This window comes from Trachurus trachurus (assembly GCF_905171665.1).
Source record: "Trachurus trachurus genome assembly, chromosome: 21".
Lineage (NCBI taxonomy): Eukaryota > Metazoa > Chordata > Actinopteri > Carangiformes > Carangidae > Trachurus > Trachurus trachurus.
This window is the reverse complement of record NC_139899.1, coordinates 7649902-7668733: the sequence shown is the minus strand read 5'-3', so window position 1 is coordinate 7668733 and position 18832 is coordinate 7649902. Positions and strand designations below refer to the sequence as shown.

At 39.9% G+C, this 18832-nt stretch overlaps 1 protein-coding gene across 1 annotated transcript; it reads left to right on the top strand.

Annotated features, from left to right (window-relative positions):
- Positions 1-2004: 2004 nt before the first annotated feature.
- On the top strand, positions 2005-13150 carry LOC311004649 (protein mono-ADP-ribosyltransferase PARP14-like; the record flags this gene model as incomplete). The annotated part of the gene is made up of 17 exons (XM_083996811.1): positions 2005-2179; positions 2270-2370; positions 3052-3082; positions 5258-5518; positions 5895-6119; positions 6245-8466; positions 8717-8947; positions 9178-9399; positions 9601-9670; positions 9973-10119; positions 10419-10481; positions 10610-10786; positions 10992-11222; positions 11328-11942; positions 12032-12168; positions 12305-12479; positions 12770-13150. The coding sequence occupies 17 exons, from the start codon at positions 2005-2007 to the stop codon at positions 13060-13062; spliced, it is 5376 nt and encodes a 1791-aa protein (XP_083852937.1). The 3' UTR covers positions 13063-13150.
- Positions 13151-18832: the final 5682 nt, after the last annotated feature.

Genomic DNA, 18832 nt, shown 5'->3' with positions numbered 1-18832 from the left:
TCCCTGTTGTGACTGTAATCTGTCTCTTGTTCCCTGAGTTTTGCCTAACGGAGCTCTGTACCTTTGCCTGTGAGATTTTGATTACCTGGCGTTGACCCTGCTTTTTGAATAAACAACCTCTGAGCTTGCCTGATCCCTGACTCCTCCATTGTGTCTGCCTGATCTGTACATGATACTCCAAAAAAGAATAAGAAATATCCGCAACTTCTTAGACCTGGTTAACTTCCAAACTGTAAAGCAAAAAATAAGATCGGCAGATCGTGAGGAATTTCCACTAACATGGATAAGTTTACATTTAGATTGTCTTTTACACAAAAAAAAGCAATTGGTTCACAATAGTGAAATGAATGAGTCTCTTTTTCTAAGGATCACCACACTATTTCTTTTGAAAATTGATACAAAGATTATAAAAAGGAAACACAGCTATGAGTCACTCTGTATTGGTATGTACAGTATGTTTGTCTAGTGTAGTTCTATCATTCAGCCAGGAGGGGGAACACAACAACCAGGATGGTGGGTGAGGGCAACCACTTTAGGAAAAAATCTAATGAAAGATGATGATCCATCTCCTTATTGACTCTCTACACTCAGTTGGATGAGTTTACACAATGAAAAGCTTGGCATTATGATTTACATGTAGGGAATTAATCATACATTTAATTAACATCAGAAATCAATTGCATAAAATGGCTGTCAGTAATCCTTTTGCTAAATTAAAACCACAGAGTATCACTAAAAAATGTAAAAACAAACAAACAATGGATTAAAAGACTCAAGTGGAGAAGGAGAAACTAAATAACTAAACCAGGCAAACATCAGTGTCTCTGTTCTGGGCTGTGTGTGGGAATCTGAGCCACTTACCAAGCAGAGGCGCAGGAGGAAATGCAGCCTCCTGAACCAGTAATCTGGAAAATATTCACTAATAATCAATGTGCTAAATCAAAGAACTCTAGATAGTGGTACCTGCCACCTTCCTCAACAAGGAGTGAACACTGTGTAACAGACAAGACACCATGCAGCAGGGAGAGAGAAAGGGAGTTTGGCACATCTCACCTGTCAATTACCTTCAGGTGGACTGGTGCAGGAACTGCTGGCATTGGCCCATACAGCAGAGGGGGTTGGCTGTCAAAGTCTGCTCTAAAATTATTGGTCACTGTGAGAGTGCTTTTACCCACTGTGAACGGCAGACCATAAGAACAGCTCACAGGACCCATCACATGTTATGTTCCACCTGTTTGAGTTGCTACTGTCAGGATGTAGGCTTCACTGCCCAGGCTGCAGAGCCACCTTTGTTTCCATGGCTGTCCAGCTCCTTAATTCCCATCATTCGCAGTCCAGCATCCCCCCACCCCAACTGATGCACTTCATCTTTCTTATTTCTCATACTGTTGTTGTTGTTGTTGTTGTTGTTGTGTTATGCATGCTACCCTGTGTGCCTTTTAATTGTCCCTTGGGGATGAATAAAGTAATTTGATTGATTGATTGATGTCAGCATTAACCTGCCAGTTACAATTAGGTAGGCAGTTGCCCTAAACCTGTGCCCGATTGGCTTTCGGAGCATATAAGGAGGACAGGGCTCTAGTCTCTCTGATGTTCTACCAATTAATATTTTCTTCTTCTATCTCTGGATCTCCTCTTTCTTCATTTGAATGTACAATGTAAAATGGTGTATGGGCTTTTATATCTAAAATATTGAATGTTTCATGCTTATAATTAAATTGGTTTAACTTTAGCCTACAGACCACATAATTAAATATTTACAGACTCACTCAGCTGGAAAAGTAAGAGAAAGCACATAGTGAAAGCAAAAGTAGCAGACTCCAAGTTTGGGTTTATCTCCATGTTTACCGACCACAGATCCTGTGTTTTGGTTTCAGTCGCAGCCCACTTTGAACAATTTATAGCTCGACAGCAGCGGGGGAAAAACAGCACAAGACCACCTGTTGCATTTCAGAAGGAACAAAAGTGAAAGTATGTTAAATCAGAAGCTGAGAGCCACCAGCGATGGCAGACGCGTATTCCTACCCTCTGCTCGTCGAGCTCGAAGAAAACAATATACCGAAATTAAAAAATAAATTAGTCAAGTACTTTCAGAGTAAGAAATCAAACGGAGGAGACTGTGATGTCGAATATGAGAGCGGCAGCAGGACAGCGACGCTTCGATTCCGCTCAGAGAAGGGTGAGTGTGTACCGTTACAAGTAGCCTACTGTTACCTCGTTACTGTTATCTTTAGCGAGGTCGTTTGAAAGTGTTTTTACTGTCTCGCAGACCAGAGAAATGTTTTGGGGAAAGAGGCGCATCAGATCTCTTTGGATAAGGGTGTGTTGAAGGTGACAGTTCGCCTACCTCCAGATGAGAAAGCAGCACAGGTGAGAAGCAGCTGCTTTCAGCAGGTGAGCTGAGACCTGATGTGTCTAGAGAGAGTGTGTAAGAACCCACCAGGGTACATAGTGTATGGTCTATATGAGGAGGTCAGAAAGTAAGTGAAGGAAAAACATCTGTCATTTCAGTAACATTCACTTAATGCCCTGAGGTACATTCCTAAAACTATTCCTCTTTAACGTAATGGCTCTACCTCCCCTCAGTTCTAATCAGAGTGATGAAGCTGTGAATAAGAACATAACATGTAGAGAGCTACTCTGGCACACACAGGTGGGGCTGTGCACTGTGATTTCTGCTGCTGTCAGTTGCTGCTGTGATGTTACAGATGCCTAAACCACACAAGATGCCACAGCAGTTTTCAAACCAGACTATATATTTTATTTATTTATTTATTTATTGAAAAGTCAGGACAATGCACATTGATGAACATGTACCGTAGTACCTGTAAATGTGCCAGATTGTAGCCCGAGGGCTAATTTCCATCCGGAGTCCTCTAGGCAGGTTGGTGTTACAATACAAAAGGTTAGAATACATTTTAAGTAAGTATTAAAACAGCATAAACACATACAATATTACAAGACAGAGCAGTACAGTAAAAGCATGCAGTTACATTAGAGGTGATTGCACGTTTGGTTGGCTCTTCCTAAGCTTTTGTCTCTTCCTTACAGGAGGCTCCACCACATAAAGTCAGTAAGGAGTGTAAGTATTGATAGCCTATTAAAACGATTCTTACTCTGTAAACATGTGTTTTGTGTGTTTTTATTAACAGGCACACGCACACCAGTACACCATTAATAGAAATGGTTATGTAATTCAGTTCCCTGTTGGGATTTTGATTCTATTGCAAATCCCACTGCAAACTAAAAAAAATAATTTATATTTTAGCAAAGTCACTCCTAATAATTATTAATCTTTGTGCATGTGCATGCACCTGAATGCAAAATCATTTCTGATCAATCAATATTTTCACACCAAGCTGAGGGATACCCGAAAGAGGATTCCTCAAATCCTTCTCTCATTTTTATACTAACGATCACAAATTATTATGATGATGATGTGTGTGTTTGTGTTTCAAAGTGTGTTGCAGTATGCACTATGGTGCGGTCATTACGTATACTAAGTTGCATTAGTGCAGTTTTAGAGACTGTCAAACATTGAAGGGTAGTTGTGATGATTTGCAATTTAATTGACTGCAAATACATCTTCCTTAGCGTAGCTGGAGGTGTAGAGGACTGCTTCTTTCTCTTCCCTTGCTCTTCAACCCAGACTTTTTTGTGTTTCTGATCATCTTTGTTACCATTTCATCGACAGCAGCAGTGCTGGGCAAATTAATCTGGAAAAGTGATTAAATTACTGGCACATTACTTTATTTCAAAAGTAATCAGTGAGATCACTAGTTACAGTTCTAGTTACTCTTACTTACAAAGAAAGAGACTGTAGTGTAGGCTACAAGGACGGTTGAGGTCAGTTGGGGCGGGCCAACACAGAGTAGCTATCTGGTGCTTATGTGTGGGTGAGGGGAGCAGAGAGGCTGGATTGGAGCGTATCAAATAACTTGACTGAGAAATTCAAAACAGAAACTGGGCTCTGTACCAAGTCATGTAGGTCAGTTTAGTTTAGCTAAAGCATTTCACAGAAGTGCATGACATAGCAGAGAATAGCAGAGAGTAGTTGGTTTCAATTTCTGGTCTCTCTCTCTCTCTCTCTCTCTCTCTCTCTCTCTCTCTCTCTCTCTCTCTCTCTCTCTCTCTCTCCTCTTCTCTCTTTTGCTTTGATTATAGTCTCTCTGGGTACTTGGTTAACTTCATAATAACATGTAAACGAATTACCATAGTGTCAGAGTTGTTTAAAAGTCACTGTGTTGATCTAAAATGGCTGGTGAGTGAGTCACTTCCCATCTTTCTCCAAGTGAGTGCTGAGGAGATGATAATAACAATGATAACTTTGGGCCTGTGCATATTCTCATTTGTTCAGGTCATAGTATCTCAATCGAAAGCAACTGGACTTAGTTATTTGTCTGGGAAGACGTTTCACCTCTCATCCAAGAGGCTTCATCAGTTCATGTACGCATCTGACCAGGCTGGGACTGGTGACTGGGACTGGTCACTCACCAGTCCCAGCCTGGTCAGATGCTACATGAACTGATGAAGTCTTCCCAGACAAATAACTAAGTCCAGTTGCTTTCGATTTAGCCTCCTTTGAGAATAATAACTTTGATTCATATAGAGCCTTTCATGATACCCAAGGACACTTAACAACAACGACAACGGAAAACAACAACACAGACAACCAAATTAGCAGGCAAAAGCCTGCAAAAACAAGTGTGTTTTTAACATAGATTTAAAAGAGTCCAGAGTCTGTGTTTGGCGCAGAGTCAGTGGGAGCTGCCACACTGAAGGCCCTGTTCCCAAAGGTGGGCCTACTTGTGCAGGGGATGGTGAGGGGACCCAGGTCAGCAGGCCGCAAGTTCTGTGAGTGGTGTTGAGCATGAAGGAGGTCTGTTAAATACTGAGGGGCAAGTGCATGCAGAGATTTGAAAGTGAGGAGGAGAAGTATGAAGGTTATCTGATGCTGAGCCAGATGTTTGAGGGTAGAGGTGATGTGCTGCCAAGGTTTGGTGCGGGTGAGAACCCTGGCAACTGGGATCTACATCCGACTCATGGTCATAAAATGGCCATAAAGATATGCACAAACAAACACAAGTGTTTTACTAAAAAAATATACGTTTACAGCCCTGGTTTGAATAAAAAAAGAATGCACAGCCTGCCATATGTGTATTGTAAATTTGCTGTAACCTAACCATGACATGATTTGTTTTGTTTATTTATTTATGACTGTATGTTCCGCCTCTTAACCCTCTTATCTCATTAACAGCTGAGCTTGCTACAAACAACAAACAGTCAAGTGCTGATGAACCCACACCTGCAGCTGAAGTTCAGACTGAGGAAGAAGAGGAAGTGTGCTCCACCTCAGCTGTCTTAGGAAATATTCCAGAGTCTTTAGACAGGGAGTTTTTGGAGATGATGGTGGAGAACGTTTTAAAAGATCTTGACTCTTCATCTGCTTCCCAAGGCTTCACTCTGGAGGTCATCCCTGACATCTCCTCGGCTGTGGTAACTTTCCAGACTGAAAAAGGTACACATTCGTATGTGTGGGTGTGTTCTAAAAATATAAGACTGATATTTCCCTTTCACAATCAATCAAGCACAGATACCCAGCATACCTATGGTGATTTAAAGCATTTGTGTTAATTATAAAGAGGTGAGTGTGTAAGATAATATATTTATAATTACTATGATCTGACAACACAAAATATGATCAATGCAGTAAGACACAGCACTGACAAACGTATTAAGGTATTAACATTAAAGACAACATGTGGAGTGTTCTTGTATTTTTTTGTAATTGTAATTTAGGTTCTGTGTCTTTTGCCAAAATACATCATGAATCCACAATACTCTAATTTTATGAAAGGTAAAACTACCATAACTTCTTATTTTTGTCTTCACAGAAAACTCTGACTTTGTGACAAGATGTCCTCAAAACAAAATGTTTACAAAAAAGGGGTTATCAGTCCGGCCTCTTGAAGTCACTGAGAAAGTTGTGGTTGAGGACATACAGGACTGTAATGAAGATTTCCTCCAAATGTATTTTGAGAAAGAAGGTTGGGATGTGGAAAATGTCCTGCTTAATGAAGTGGAACAGTCTGCCATCATCACTTTTAAAGTCCACAAAGGTAGGGCAATTACCATACATGTTCAATATTACAGTGTCGGTATGTATGTTGTTTGATAAAGCAGTGATTACCACCAATGTACAGTATGAATTCAACACAATATGACAATTTGTTTTTTCTCCTAGCTGTTCAGAAAATCATGAGGAAGAAGCATCACCTCAAACAGAAAGAGATCAGAGTTTATCCTTTCTATGAATCTTTGGGGGTAGCCCTCTACGGCAAAGATGAGCCTTCACTAAAACTCCCTGCTGCTCTCTCTGAACCTGTTGACAGTGCTGTCTGGAGATACCTCACAGTCAATCAGTCAGCAGCAGAGACCATTCACAGAGAATTAGAAAAACACTTCTGTGATGTAAACCTCAGCAAGTCTCCTGTACGATTGAGCCCCATGCCTTCACTGCTTAAGCAAAAAGATGCCAAAGCCATGATCAAACAGTGGAAGGAAACTGTGAAGTCAGCCTTTTCAGATGCTGTGTCAAAATTCAGGTCCATTAAATTTCAGACAGATGTAGAGGTATGGGAAGAGTCTGAGGAGAAGTTTAGACAGATGCTACAGAGTAAGGATGTGGTTGTTGTGCCTGACAAAGCTAGCGGTGTTTTATCAGTGGTTGGCCTTCTGGATGATGTCAACAGAATTGAGGAAGCTCTTCACGAAGTTGTGAACGAAATTGCCAAAAGAGTTCAGAGAGAGAAACTGAGTGTAACCGAAGTGATCAAAGTCTCACCATCAATTTTCCACATCCTGTGTCAAGATGGTCTTCAGGACAAGTTGCTACAAGTGTTTCCAGCACTCAAAATGTCATTCAGGAAAGACAGTCCAGATTTGACAGTAACTGGCTTAAATGATGAGGTTCTTGCAGCAAACAAAGTTATATGTGAAGCAATAATGTCATTAAAACGAAAGATATTAGAAATAGATAACTATGTCATTGACCTGTTGAAGTGTGAAGAACAAGAGGAGCTGACCAACATCCTCCTTACAGCTCATGGAATAAATGCAGCATTTGAGATCAGTGGACAGAGGGTGCAGCTCCTTGCTGCCTCAGATGGAGCTCTGATTGATGCTGAAGACCATCTGGGAATGCTGCTAATGTCTCAAGACATTGATGTTGAAGACTGTAATGTCCTGGACAAGCCAGAGTGGCAGAAACTGGTCAGTCAGTTAGAGGATGCAAACACTAAGTCCTGCATGAGACTTAAAATCCACACTACTAGCCAACGAGTTGTAGTGTCTGGCCATAAGGACAGTGTCATAAGAGTTAGCACTGAGCTTGAAGACTTCTTAAAGCAGAATGCTCAAGTTGAAGAAAATATTGTGGTTGAGTCCAATGTCATAGTTGAATATGTGAAGAAATTCAGCCCAACATTTATGGAGCAAGTCACAGTATCTTATAGAAATGAGGCCATCTGCCTAAGTGGTACTAGAGCTGATGTTGCAACTTGCAAGACCTTGATGGAAGAGATGGTCTTTTCAGTGGTCTTTGAAATGTTCAATGTCTCCAAGCCTGGAGTCAAGAAGTTCTTCAAAGATAAAGAAACTATGTATGTTTCATCAATGCTGAATCAAACTGGCTGCTTGGTCCAACTGGTTGATGAGACTAATGGACAAGATGACTTTGCAAAGCCTGTGTATCAGCTTCAGACAGCAGATGGAGTGGAAATAGCTGTTGTCAAGGCAGATATGTGTAGTTACCCAGCACATGCAGTTGCCAATTCTTCCAATCCTGACTTGAAGCATGATGCCGGTCTTTCAGCAGAACTTATGAAAGCGGCAGGCCGTCAGTTGCAGGATGATTGTGATGAAATAATAAGATCGAAGGGACAGCTCAAGCCTGGAGATTGTGTCATAACTGATGCGACAGGGAAGCTTTGTTGCAAAAAAGTTATCCATGCAGTGGGGCCCACATTTGACCCAAATAAATCTAAGAAAGCTCAGGCACAGTTGAAGAAAGCTGTTAAAGGAAGCTTAGACCTTGCTGAAAAGTACGGCTGCACCTCTGTGGCCCTGCCTGCCATCAGCAGTAACCAAGGCTTTGCTCTTGATTTGTGTGCAATCACCATCATCAAAGCCATAAAAGAATACTGTGATGAGAGATATGATGATAACACTCTGGAGAAGATCCATTTGGTGAACATTGACGATGTTGCTGTTCAGGCTATGGAGAGAGCTGTCAGACTTGAGTTTGGAAATCATGGTGTAGTTCATTCTCAACTTCCTACCAAAGCCACACAGTCTGTTGTGAAACTTGCTGGACCTGGTGGATCTGACAAGAACTGCTTGGGTCAAGTGAGGACCAAAGACGGCTTGGAAATCAGTCTTATCAAAGGACACATCCAAGATGCCATGGTAATTTGGATTTTTTTTTTTTTAATTATCTTTAACAAAGAGAAAAGAGTTAGTATGAAACATTTCCACAGTGGAACAAGAGGAGATTGGAACATGTAGCAGTAATTACTACACCATTCTCTTTCTCCAGTCTCACATAATCAGAGGTTGGGGCTTGACTGATTGTTCTGACTGACTTTTACATGTCTGACTGTCAGTGAAAGATGTAAAGATAAACATGCAACTGATAAATTCTCTTACTACCTTTTAGACTGATGTGATCGTGAATACTGTGTCTGAAGATCTTGATTTGAGCAAAGGAGCAGTTTCAAATGCCATCTTGAGTGCAGCTGGACCCAAACTTCAGCAGCTGATAAATGCTAAGAATGCCAATGGAAAAACTGGTGAGATCATTGTTACTGACGGCTGCAACCTGAAGAGCAAACACGTCTTTCATGCAATTACACCTTTCTGGGACAATGGACAAGGCACAGCTGAAAAGGTAAACAGATACAATGTAGATTTTATAATGTGATGGAAAGTCAATATACACCATGAGGAATCTCCCACAGATCTGCATGTGTTCCTCTGGCTTCTGACTGCACATGGTGTGATATGAAAGTTTAAAATTGGTTTGCTCAGCTGTTGTGTGCACAGTTTAACATCACAAGATCTTAGTTGTACGAGTTTGGAAATCAATATGTTACTGCATGTTTATGCTTTAACTTACAGATTTTGAGTGCCATTTTCAAGGACTGCTTAGAGAAAGCCGAGGGTACTGGTCTGACTTCCATGTCCTTCCCTGCCATTGGCACTGGGAACCTGCATTTCCCAAGGGACCTTGTGGCATCTTTAATGCTCAATGAAATCTATGCGTTTAGCAGTAAGAAACAACCTCAGCACCTGAAGAAGGTTGTTATCATCCTTTACCCTGGAGATACACAGACTGTTCAGGTAATTTTGCAAATGAATCATGCTACCTTTGTGCTCAGAGTGTTAAACAAAATATTTATTAGTAGTATCAACTACTAACATATCACCAATGTTTCCAAAGAGGCAATGTCTTGATGTTTCTGTTTTTGTTATATTTTTCACACATATTTATAATATTTGTGAGTGCATTGGAGGATGAAAACACTCTGATTCTCTCCACAGGCTTTTAGCGAAGAATTTGAAAACAGTTTCATCAGAGCATCAGGTGCTCCAGGTTCCCTACAAAGTCTGGGTATGTGACATCTTTTCAACATTTGTATGTGCAACAACACAATGCTGTATGTTAAAAATCTGACAAAAAACTTAACCCTGAAGTAAATCTTTGAATTTATGAAGTCATTAGTCATAACTAAAAAAGCTTTGGAAGTTTGCATATTACTGACTTAAATGTCTCAGTATTTATTTACTTTGCCAGTAAATTATTGTATATTTTATGATCGACAATTTGATGAATACTGAATCATTTTGTTTGCAAATAAAGTTCAACCCATGTAGCATTGCCATTAATCCTTTACTTGTCTCTTCTGCCACAAGATCCCTTCTCTAAAATTGTCTCGAGCTCAGGAATGCATGAAACCAAAATGGGGAGTGTGGCTATACAGGTGGTCACAGGAGACATCACCAAGGAGACAAGTGATGTGATTGTCAACTCCTCCAATGAAACATTCTCTCTTAAATCAGGTAAAAGACAGGAATAAGTGGAATACCTCATTTAAAATAGTAATTTTTTCATTTAAACCATACATAAGCTCTAGCTTCTCCACCACCTCCTTTAAATCTAAATCTAAATGTGTACATAATAGATAGATACATGTTAATACAAAATACTCAATGTAACTATAAGGCAAGCAATGTTTTAGACAGAAGAATTCTTCATAATATCAATATCAACAAAAATTTGTTTTCAAGGTTATCATGCTCTTCATTTGCTAAATTGATTTGATATGATTTGTGACATTTATTCTTCTTCTTCTCTCCAGGAGTGTCTAAGGCTATTCTGGATGCAGCTGGTCAGGCTGTTGAAGCACAATGTAAAGCCCTTGGTGAGGAAACCTTTACTTTTACAATGCTGTATCAGTCATGACACCATCCCCAGTATAACGATGTATTTGCTTGGTAACAACAATCAACAAAGTTTAATTTTCATTCAAATACACTGTGTTATATTTAGGTGCTGAGCCCAATTCAGGCATGATAATGACCCAGCCAGGCAACCTACAGTGTAAGAAGATCCTTCACTTGCCTGGACAGTGTGACCCAATAAAAATCAAGAAGGTTGTGAAAGATGCCCTCAAAATGTGTTTGAAAAGCTCATACACTTCTGTCTCTTTACCAGCCATTGGCACAGGTGAGATTTGAGTCAGATTTGTTTTGCATACAGGTATTTAACGAAATGTGATTTTATAGTTTCAGATTCAACAATCACAGTCAACATGAACATGTGTTTATGAGCGTTCACAGTATAGCCTTTGTCTAATTATGATTTTCTGCCCTTATACAGTTTTTAATTATCATAATTATTAAAGATTGAAATTTATGTTGTACTGTTTTAGGTCAAGGCCAAGCACAGACAAAGCAGGTGGCAGATTCAATGATGGATGCAGTGATTGATGTGTTGAACCAGTCCCCTACTGCAACACTGAAGACAGTCCGGGTAGTACTTTTCCAACCAGCAATGCTGAAAGATTTCTATGACAGTATGCATCAAAGAGAAGGGAGTGAAACTAAGGCTGAACCCAAGAATAAAGCTGGGTTCTTTGACAACATTGGCACCAAAATCAAAGGTGAGTAGAAAGAAGGGAATTATTTTGGTGTTCATGTTCATACTCAACCCCTAGTCATGTTTTAATGTTCTAGTCTAAAGTAGACCTTGATGTTTGTTTTTTCAGCTCTATTTATTAGTGACACTGCCAGCAAACCACAGAAAGAAGAAGATTTTGTCATTGAGGCTCAGAAAATAGATCCAGCTTGCTTCCACCTCTGTGGTGACTCACAAACTAAAGTAGACAACGCCAAGCAGTGGATCACTGACTTGCTAGATAAAGATTACGTCACAAACACATTTTCAGAACACACCATCCTGAGCCTCTCTGATGCAGACCACCAGCGCATTGTTGACATGCAGAAGACCATGGGTGTGGGCATAAGGATTGAAAGCAAGAGGTCCAAAGGCACTATCACCGTTGAGGGATTCTCCAAAGATGTACTCAAAGCCACCAAGGAAATCCAATACATGCTGACAAAGGCGAGAGACGAGGAGGATCTAATGAAGAAAGTGGAGGTGACGAGCACACTGGCAGAGTGGCAGTACCAACAGCAAGGACAACAGTTTCAGACTTTTGATTCAATGACCAACTACCACCTTGAGCAAGCATTGGAAAACAATGTACCAACTATAAAACTCACAGTCAATGGACAAGACTACACTGTCACCATGCCAAGTGGACCGGCCACTGATAGCCAAGGACAGACCCTGCTAATAAAGAGAATCAATAAGATTCTAGGTATTCTTCTAGTAGATGGAGACTTGTCATTGTTCAAATTTGTTAAAGTTCTGCTCCAATAATAAAAATGACATTGTTTATTTTGCTAGATGAAGATATTCCTGAGAACTGGGATGCTATGCCACCCAACACTTTGTGTCATGCCGTTACCATCCAGGCTGGAACAACAGAGTACAATGAAGTCCAGACTCTGTTCCAGGCCTCATGCAAACAGACCATTATTAAGGTAGTCCACATTTAACACACTCTGTATTTAGTGCATAATGTTTTATATCCAGCTACTGTACTACCACTTCATCTGCTGCATATCTCAGCCACTTCATTCTACATGGAGTTAAATATGCACTTTCACTTCCCCGTAGATTGAGAGGATCCAGAACCCTACATTGTGGAAGGGCCTTCAGATCAAGAAGCGTGAGATGGATCAGAGAAACGGTCATCAAAACAACGAGAGACGTCTCTTCCATGGCACCTGTCACACCACTGTGGACCACATCAACTATCACGGCTTCAACAGGAGCTACGCAGGAAAGAATGGTGAGAAGTTTATGGTGACAATATCAGACCATGTTCACTCACTTCCCTAATCATGTTTGAAAACCAAAATATATGACTCCAGTGAGACACATGCTATTCCTTGAAATGTTGATTGTTAGCTTGAGCACAGTTTAAAATCAGTTTGGTTAAAGCTGATCAAGAGTTTCTTTAGAGCAAACTCAATTTGCTAAAACTATTTTTCCAGTTGAATCTCAATACATGTTCTCAACACCACAGTTATTCAAATTACATTCTTGATGTTTACTTTTTGTTGTCATCTTCATTTTCAGCTGCTTGCTTTGGTGATGGCACATACTTTGCTGTCAATGCCAGTTACTCTGCTGACAATAAATACTCCAAACCAAATCAAAATGGTGAGAAGTGCATGTATCTCTGCCGGGTGCTAACAGGAGATTTCACTCGTGGAGAAGAAGACATGAAGGTGCCACCACACAAGGACCCCAAGGACCCCAACTCCATTGATAAGTACGACAGCGTTGTGAATGACGAGTCCAACCCCGCCATGTTCATTATCTTCCATGACAGCCAGGCCTGTCCTGAATATCTGATTACGTTCAAGTGAAACAACTATGCCCTGAAATAAATAATGCCTTTTATTTTACACTGTCTGCTAAACTTAAATAATACTCTGCTTATTCTCAGCTGGTTAATGTGGCTTCAATCTACTTGTGCTATTTGTTGATATGTACAATTAATAGAAACAGTAAGGGTCAATTAGTGATCAAATTGAAAATGTCTCTATAAACCATTGCATGATCATGTGAGAAGAAACTCGGCAGGTAAAAGAGGAGAGGATGGTTTCTTTGCTAACACAAGTCTTTCTGCTGTTTGCCTGTTCACTGTACTGAACATTTTTTAGACTGATCAAAATTATCAGCCAGGATATCAGTGAATGTTCATCTTCACTATCACATGTTCAAGTTCAGGTAATCGATTAGTTTTAATTTTGAATGGAAAATTGAAATTGAAGTGTTGTTCAAATAAATTAACATTTTCCAATAAAAGTTAATATGAGCACACTGATATGTTGACTGTTCTCTTTACTGTATATACTATTGAAATTTAAATTGATTTCTTAATTTCCCAACTGTTTCCCAACATACATGTTGGTTACATTTTTTTTTCAAACTACACTCCTTTTCAGTGACAAAACCTATAACATCAGAGTATGTCAAATCCTTCCCATTGAGAAGTTGTCAACAATTTTTCACAGTGAGACATAAATAGTCCAAACAGATAAACCAATGAAAGAGCCTGCTTTTAACTCTGTAGAACAGTTGTATCACATTTATGTTCAAGCATAAGCCCAATTCTTCAATCACAAGATTCTCAATTTTACTTGAGCTGGAAAAAAAAGTTTTCAAAACAAAGTTCTTCGTCAGTGTGTACAATATAGTAAACCTTTACAGTAAAACTTGATACCAACCCCTGGCATGTTTTTGGTTTTGTTTAATAATTGTTCTCAAGCTCAGGCAGTAACTAGTTTTCACTCTTTCATTTAGAGTCCACATAAAAGCCAGGAAATCCAACAGCAGTTTGTTGAGATTTGTGACACTTATGGTAAATCTAATATTAATATGGTGCTTCCTCCGAGCTCAGAAGTGTGTCAAACTTTTCAGGCGCTGGCATTGACATCAGATTTGTCCCTGGACCTTGAAAAACTGAGCTTTGATAGTGCTCATTTGTCTGCATAAGAATGCTTTTGAAACACTTCTAAGTGAGACAACATCACAGGTACAGTGAAATGCAATTGTTAGCACCCCTGGTCAAAATGTCTTGTGAACAGTGAGCCAAGTCTAATAATAATCATAATAATAATGTCATTTTTTCCCCATCTTTTACATTTTCAAAATGACAGAAAAGCATACCTAGTTAGTCTCACTCACCAGTTATTTGAGAGCTCAAGTCTCCAGGATGCTGCTTTGTTTGGCTTTTTCAACTTTATGCCTTTTGGGGATCATTTAATCTTCCACTTGCTTGTTCACATTAACAGAACCTTTGACCAGGGGTGCCCAAACGTTTGCATGACAGTGTATAGGGCAGGCCTAAGCACTCTAGAGGTAACTCTGTCTACACCTGTATTTCTTCTGCTGTTACCAGGATAAAAAGGATTCAGATCATAGCCTACTTTCATTTATAGACCACCTGCCTGCTTTTGGAAGACTGGTTACGACAAATTTCATTTTGTGTGGTAACTACATCTCTTGTTCTTTTGATGAGAGGATTCATCAAATTTGATTTAATTTACAGGATACAATTCTCTCATTACTGAAGGGATCTGTCACACCCACTCAGCAGCTAATGGGAATAGCCTACTGCAGGTACGCTTGAATATATCACAGCAAGAGAAAATGCAGTATGTGGTATTCTGTGACTAAAAAAACAACAAAAACAAAGTATTCCAGCTCACGCAACGTTACAGCAGGCTACAGACATTTGTTTCTTGTTTGTGTGGGAATGCTGCCCCCTAGTGTTAAGTACGGTGGCCTGGAGGTGCAAATCAACATTACAAAACATAAAACACTTTTACAAATTCTGAAACAAATTTACATTTCAGAAAACAAAACTACAAGTCTTAAAACAAAGTTACATTTCAGAAAACAAATTTACATTTCAGAAAACAAAATTACATTTTAGAAAACAAAATTACATCTCAGAAAACACATTTACAAGTTGCAAAACAAAATTACAATTCAGAAAACAAATTTACAAGATGCAAAACAAAATTACATTTCAGAAAAAAAAATACAAGTTGTAAAACAAAATTACATTTCAGAAAAAAAAATTACAAGTTGTAAAACAAAATTACATTTCAGAAAACAAATTTACAAATTGCAAAACAAATTTACATTTCAGAAAACAAAATGACAAATAACATAACACTTTTACAAAGACCAAAACACTTTTACAATATCTGAAACAAATTTACTCCAGTGGAGCTGCAGCAAATTTACTCCAGTGGAGCTGCAGCAGCTCCAGTTGAAGATGCAGCAGCTCCAGTTGAAGATGCAGCAGCTCCAGTGAAGATGCAGCAGCTCCAGTGAAGATGCAGCAGCTCCAGTTGAAGATGCAGCAGCTCCAGTTGAAGATGCAGCAGCTCCAGTGAAGATGCAGCAGCTCCAGTGAAGATGCAGCAGCTCCAGTTGAAGATGCAGCAGCTCCAGTTGAAGATGCAGCAGCTCCAGTGGAGATGCAGCAGCTCCAGTTGAAGATGCAGCAGCTCCAGTTGAAGATGCAGCAGCTCCAGTGAAGATGCAGCAGCTCCAGTGAAGATGCAGCAGCTCCAGTTGAAGATGCAGCAGCTCCAGTGGAGATGCAGCAGCTCCAGTTGAAGATGCAGCAGCTCCAGTTGAAGATGCAGCAGCTCCAGTGGAGATGCAGCAGCTCCAGTTGAAGATGCATTTGTAAATTTGTTTTCTGAAATGTAATTTTGTTTTACAACTTGTAATTTTTTTTTCTGAAATGTAATTTTGTTTTGCATCTTGTAAATTTGTTTTCTGAATTGTAATTTTGTTTTGCAACTTGTAAATGTGTTTTCTGAGATGTAATTTTGTTTTCTAAAATGTAATTTTGTTTTCTGAAATGTAAATTTGTTTTCTGAAATGTAACTTTGTTTTAAGACTTGTAGTTTTGTTTTCTGAAATGTAAATTTGTTTCAGAATTTGTAAAAGTGTTTTATGTTTTGTAATGTTGATTTGCACCTCCAGGCCACCGTAGTTAAGTCAGTCAGAGGCCACTACAACGTCCCAGCTAGATAGAGATGAAGTTTATCACGTTTAATTAATTTGTGACTATCTCTTATTAATCCTATCACTTTTCCACACAGCCTAATAACTACTTAGAATCAGTGATTACTTAATATAACATTCACCATCAGCTTTTCCCCCCAGTTATCTCTAAGGGTCCATGATAAAATCATAATAAAACCAGATTCAAAGCTCACACGGTCATATGTCTGTCACCTGTTCACATGCTGTCTTAAAATATTATTTTGTGGTGTGATTCTCTAAGTTTGTCCAGGTTGTTTCACTGTAAATATTTAAAAAGTTTATCAGCGATTGGACCTTTTTGTCTAATTGAGATGGGTCTTTGTTTTTGTACTTTATTTATTTTTGTAGCACTCAGTATGTAGGCCTACCATTTAAATGATAAACATTTGTAATGTTTGTAGTGTAGTGTGTAGTGTTTTAATGTGTAGTAATTCATTTTACACTAAGTTTTGCATAAAAAAAATAGGCTAGGCTACTTTAAACAACAGAAAAATCTGAAAGAGCGGCTCTATTTAGTGAGCGGAGCCAAAAGCGCTGGCTCTTCAAACAGTGACAAATTTCCTATAACTACAACGCCCCTGTGTCATTTCTGAAGAAACAAAAGCAAAAGTAAGTCAGAGACTGAGCTGCCATCAGCCATGGCAGACGGGTACTCCTACCGTCTGCTCGTCGAGCTCCAAGAAAACAATACACCGAAATTAAAAAATAAGTTAGTCAAGTACTTTCAGAGTAAGAAATCTAACGGAGGAGACTGTGAGGTTGAGTATGAGAGCGGCAGCAGGACAGCGACGCTTCGATTCCGCTCAGAGGAGGGTGAGTGTGGATCTGTAGGCTACTTTCTATTGAGGGGGGTGGATGACCGTGAGACTTCAGAGGCTTAAAGTTTTGACAAATTCCAGTTTATGAAAGATTACAAAAAAAAGACGAGAGAGTTCAAACTTCAGCCTACTCAGACATCAGGGCCACATCTATACAGACTAGAGATGCGCGGATAGGCCATTATTTCATCTGCAACCGCATCACAAAAGTCGTCATCCACCCGCCATCCACCCGAACCAACGGTTTTTCAAAACCACACCCGCCCGCCATCCGCCCGTTGTTGTAGGCCAACATCTAATATGGATGAGGGGGGTCAGGCCTGAGTTTCACTTCTGCCTCGCGCTGCTGTCATGCAGTGCGCGTCTCTCTCTCTCTCTCTCTCTCTCTCTCTCTCTCTCTCTCTCTCTCTCTCTACCAATAACGGGAAAAGAGCGCTATGCGGAGATGTACGGAACGAGCCAAAAGCCGAAAATCTATTCCTGACGTCCGCGGTCGATATAAATCATCCATGTTTTGACAGACAACACAAACAGCCAGTGATAAAGAGTTGCGCCGCACCGACAGCCATGTGGCTCAGCAGCCAGGTGACGCACACAGCACAACACAGCGCAGCACATGTGCAGGCTGCTGCTGCAGCAGTGCACGTCAAAGGGACACCGCCGAAAAATAAAATAAATAGGCTACACATAGTTTTTGAATTGTTTTTGCGCATGTTTTCATCCATAAAATGACAAAAAAAATGAACACTAGCGGATTTCTTGATCACTATAACTAATTATTTAAACAGCATTTGTCTAGAAATGATTCCGTCCCAAGCCTTTTGATCCATATAGGCTAAGCGGTTGATTAGGCTACTATATCCGTGATCACTGTTGTTGCCAATGCCCTCAGATCAGGACAGGAGTGCGTTCCTCACAAAATGAATAAGGTGTTGCCATCTCTCATGCACAGACACCAGTGGGCAATTACTGCAGTGCCTGATGAAAATTTGACTGTTTCAAAGAGTGCTGCTCGTTTTTCGTATGTGGGTAACAATATTTAAAGCAGAAGTGGTCCGGTCGTTTTCGCTAATGCTGCGTTCCAGGCAGGCTTTTGAAATCGTAAATTACAGCTTCAAGTCACAACTTACGACTTTGTAGCGTTTCAGGCAACCCACTCGTGTTTTTCCGACCTGTTTTACCGGTGAAAGTCACTATAACGGCCACTCGTAACTTCCGACCGGTGAACTCGTACCAGATCGAACTGGTACCACTTCACGGTCGGAAAAATACGAGTTTCCTTGAACGCACCATAACAGTCCTCGTCCCTACGTCACCACATTCACGGCGTTCCTTGGCTGCACACACAGCCCTGCATGCCGTTCTCTCTCCTCATTGGATAAAAACTGTAGGATACGATAAATGTTTTCTCTTCGGCTCAGAGCAGAGCAGAGGGACTGAGAGACCCGTGTTTCGGTCCAAACACTCTATGAAAGTGATTGCTGTCGGAAGATATAACTATTTAAGACTTATATTAACACAAATATATCACTCACTTCTGCTTTAACTATGTATATATTTTTCCTAATTGGTTCAACCGCCACCCGCCAGAATCTAATTAAAATTAGGGCTGTCAAACGATTAATTTTTCTAATCGTGATTAATCGCATTTTTTCCATAGTTAACTCGCGATTAATCTCTATTAAAAATATTATATATGGCGCTTTGGACTTTCAACACTCCAAAGTGTTATAATCTCTAGACA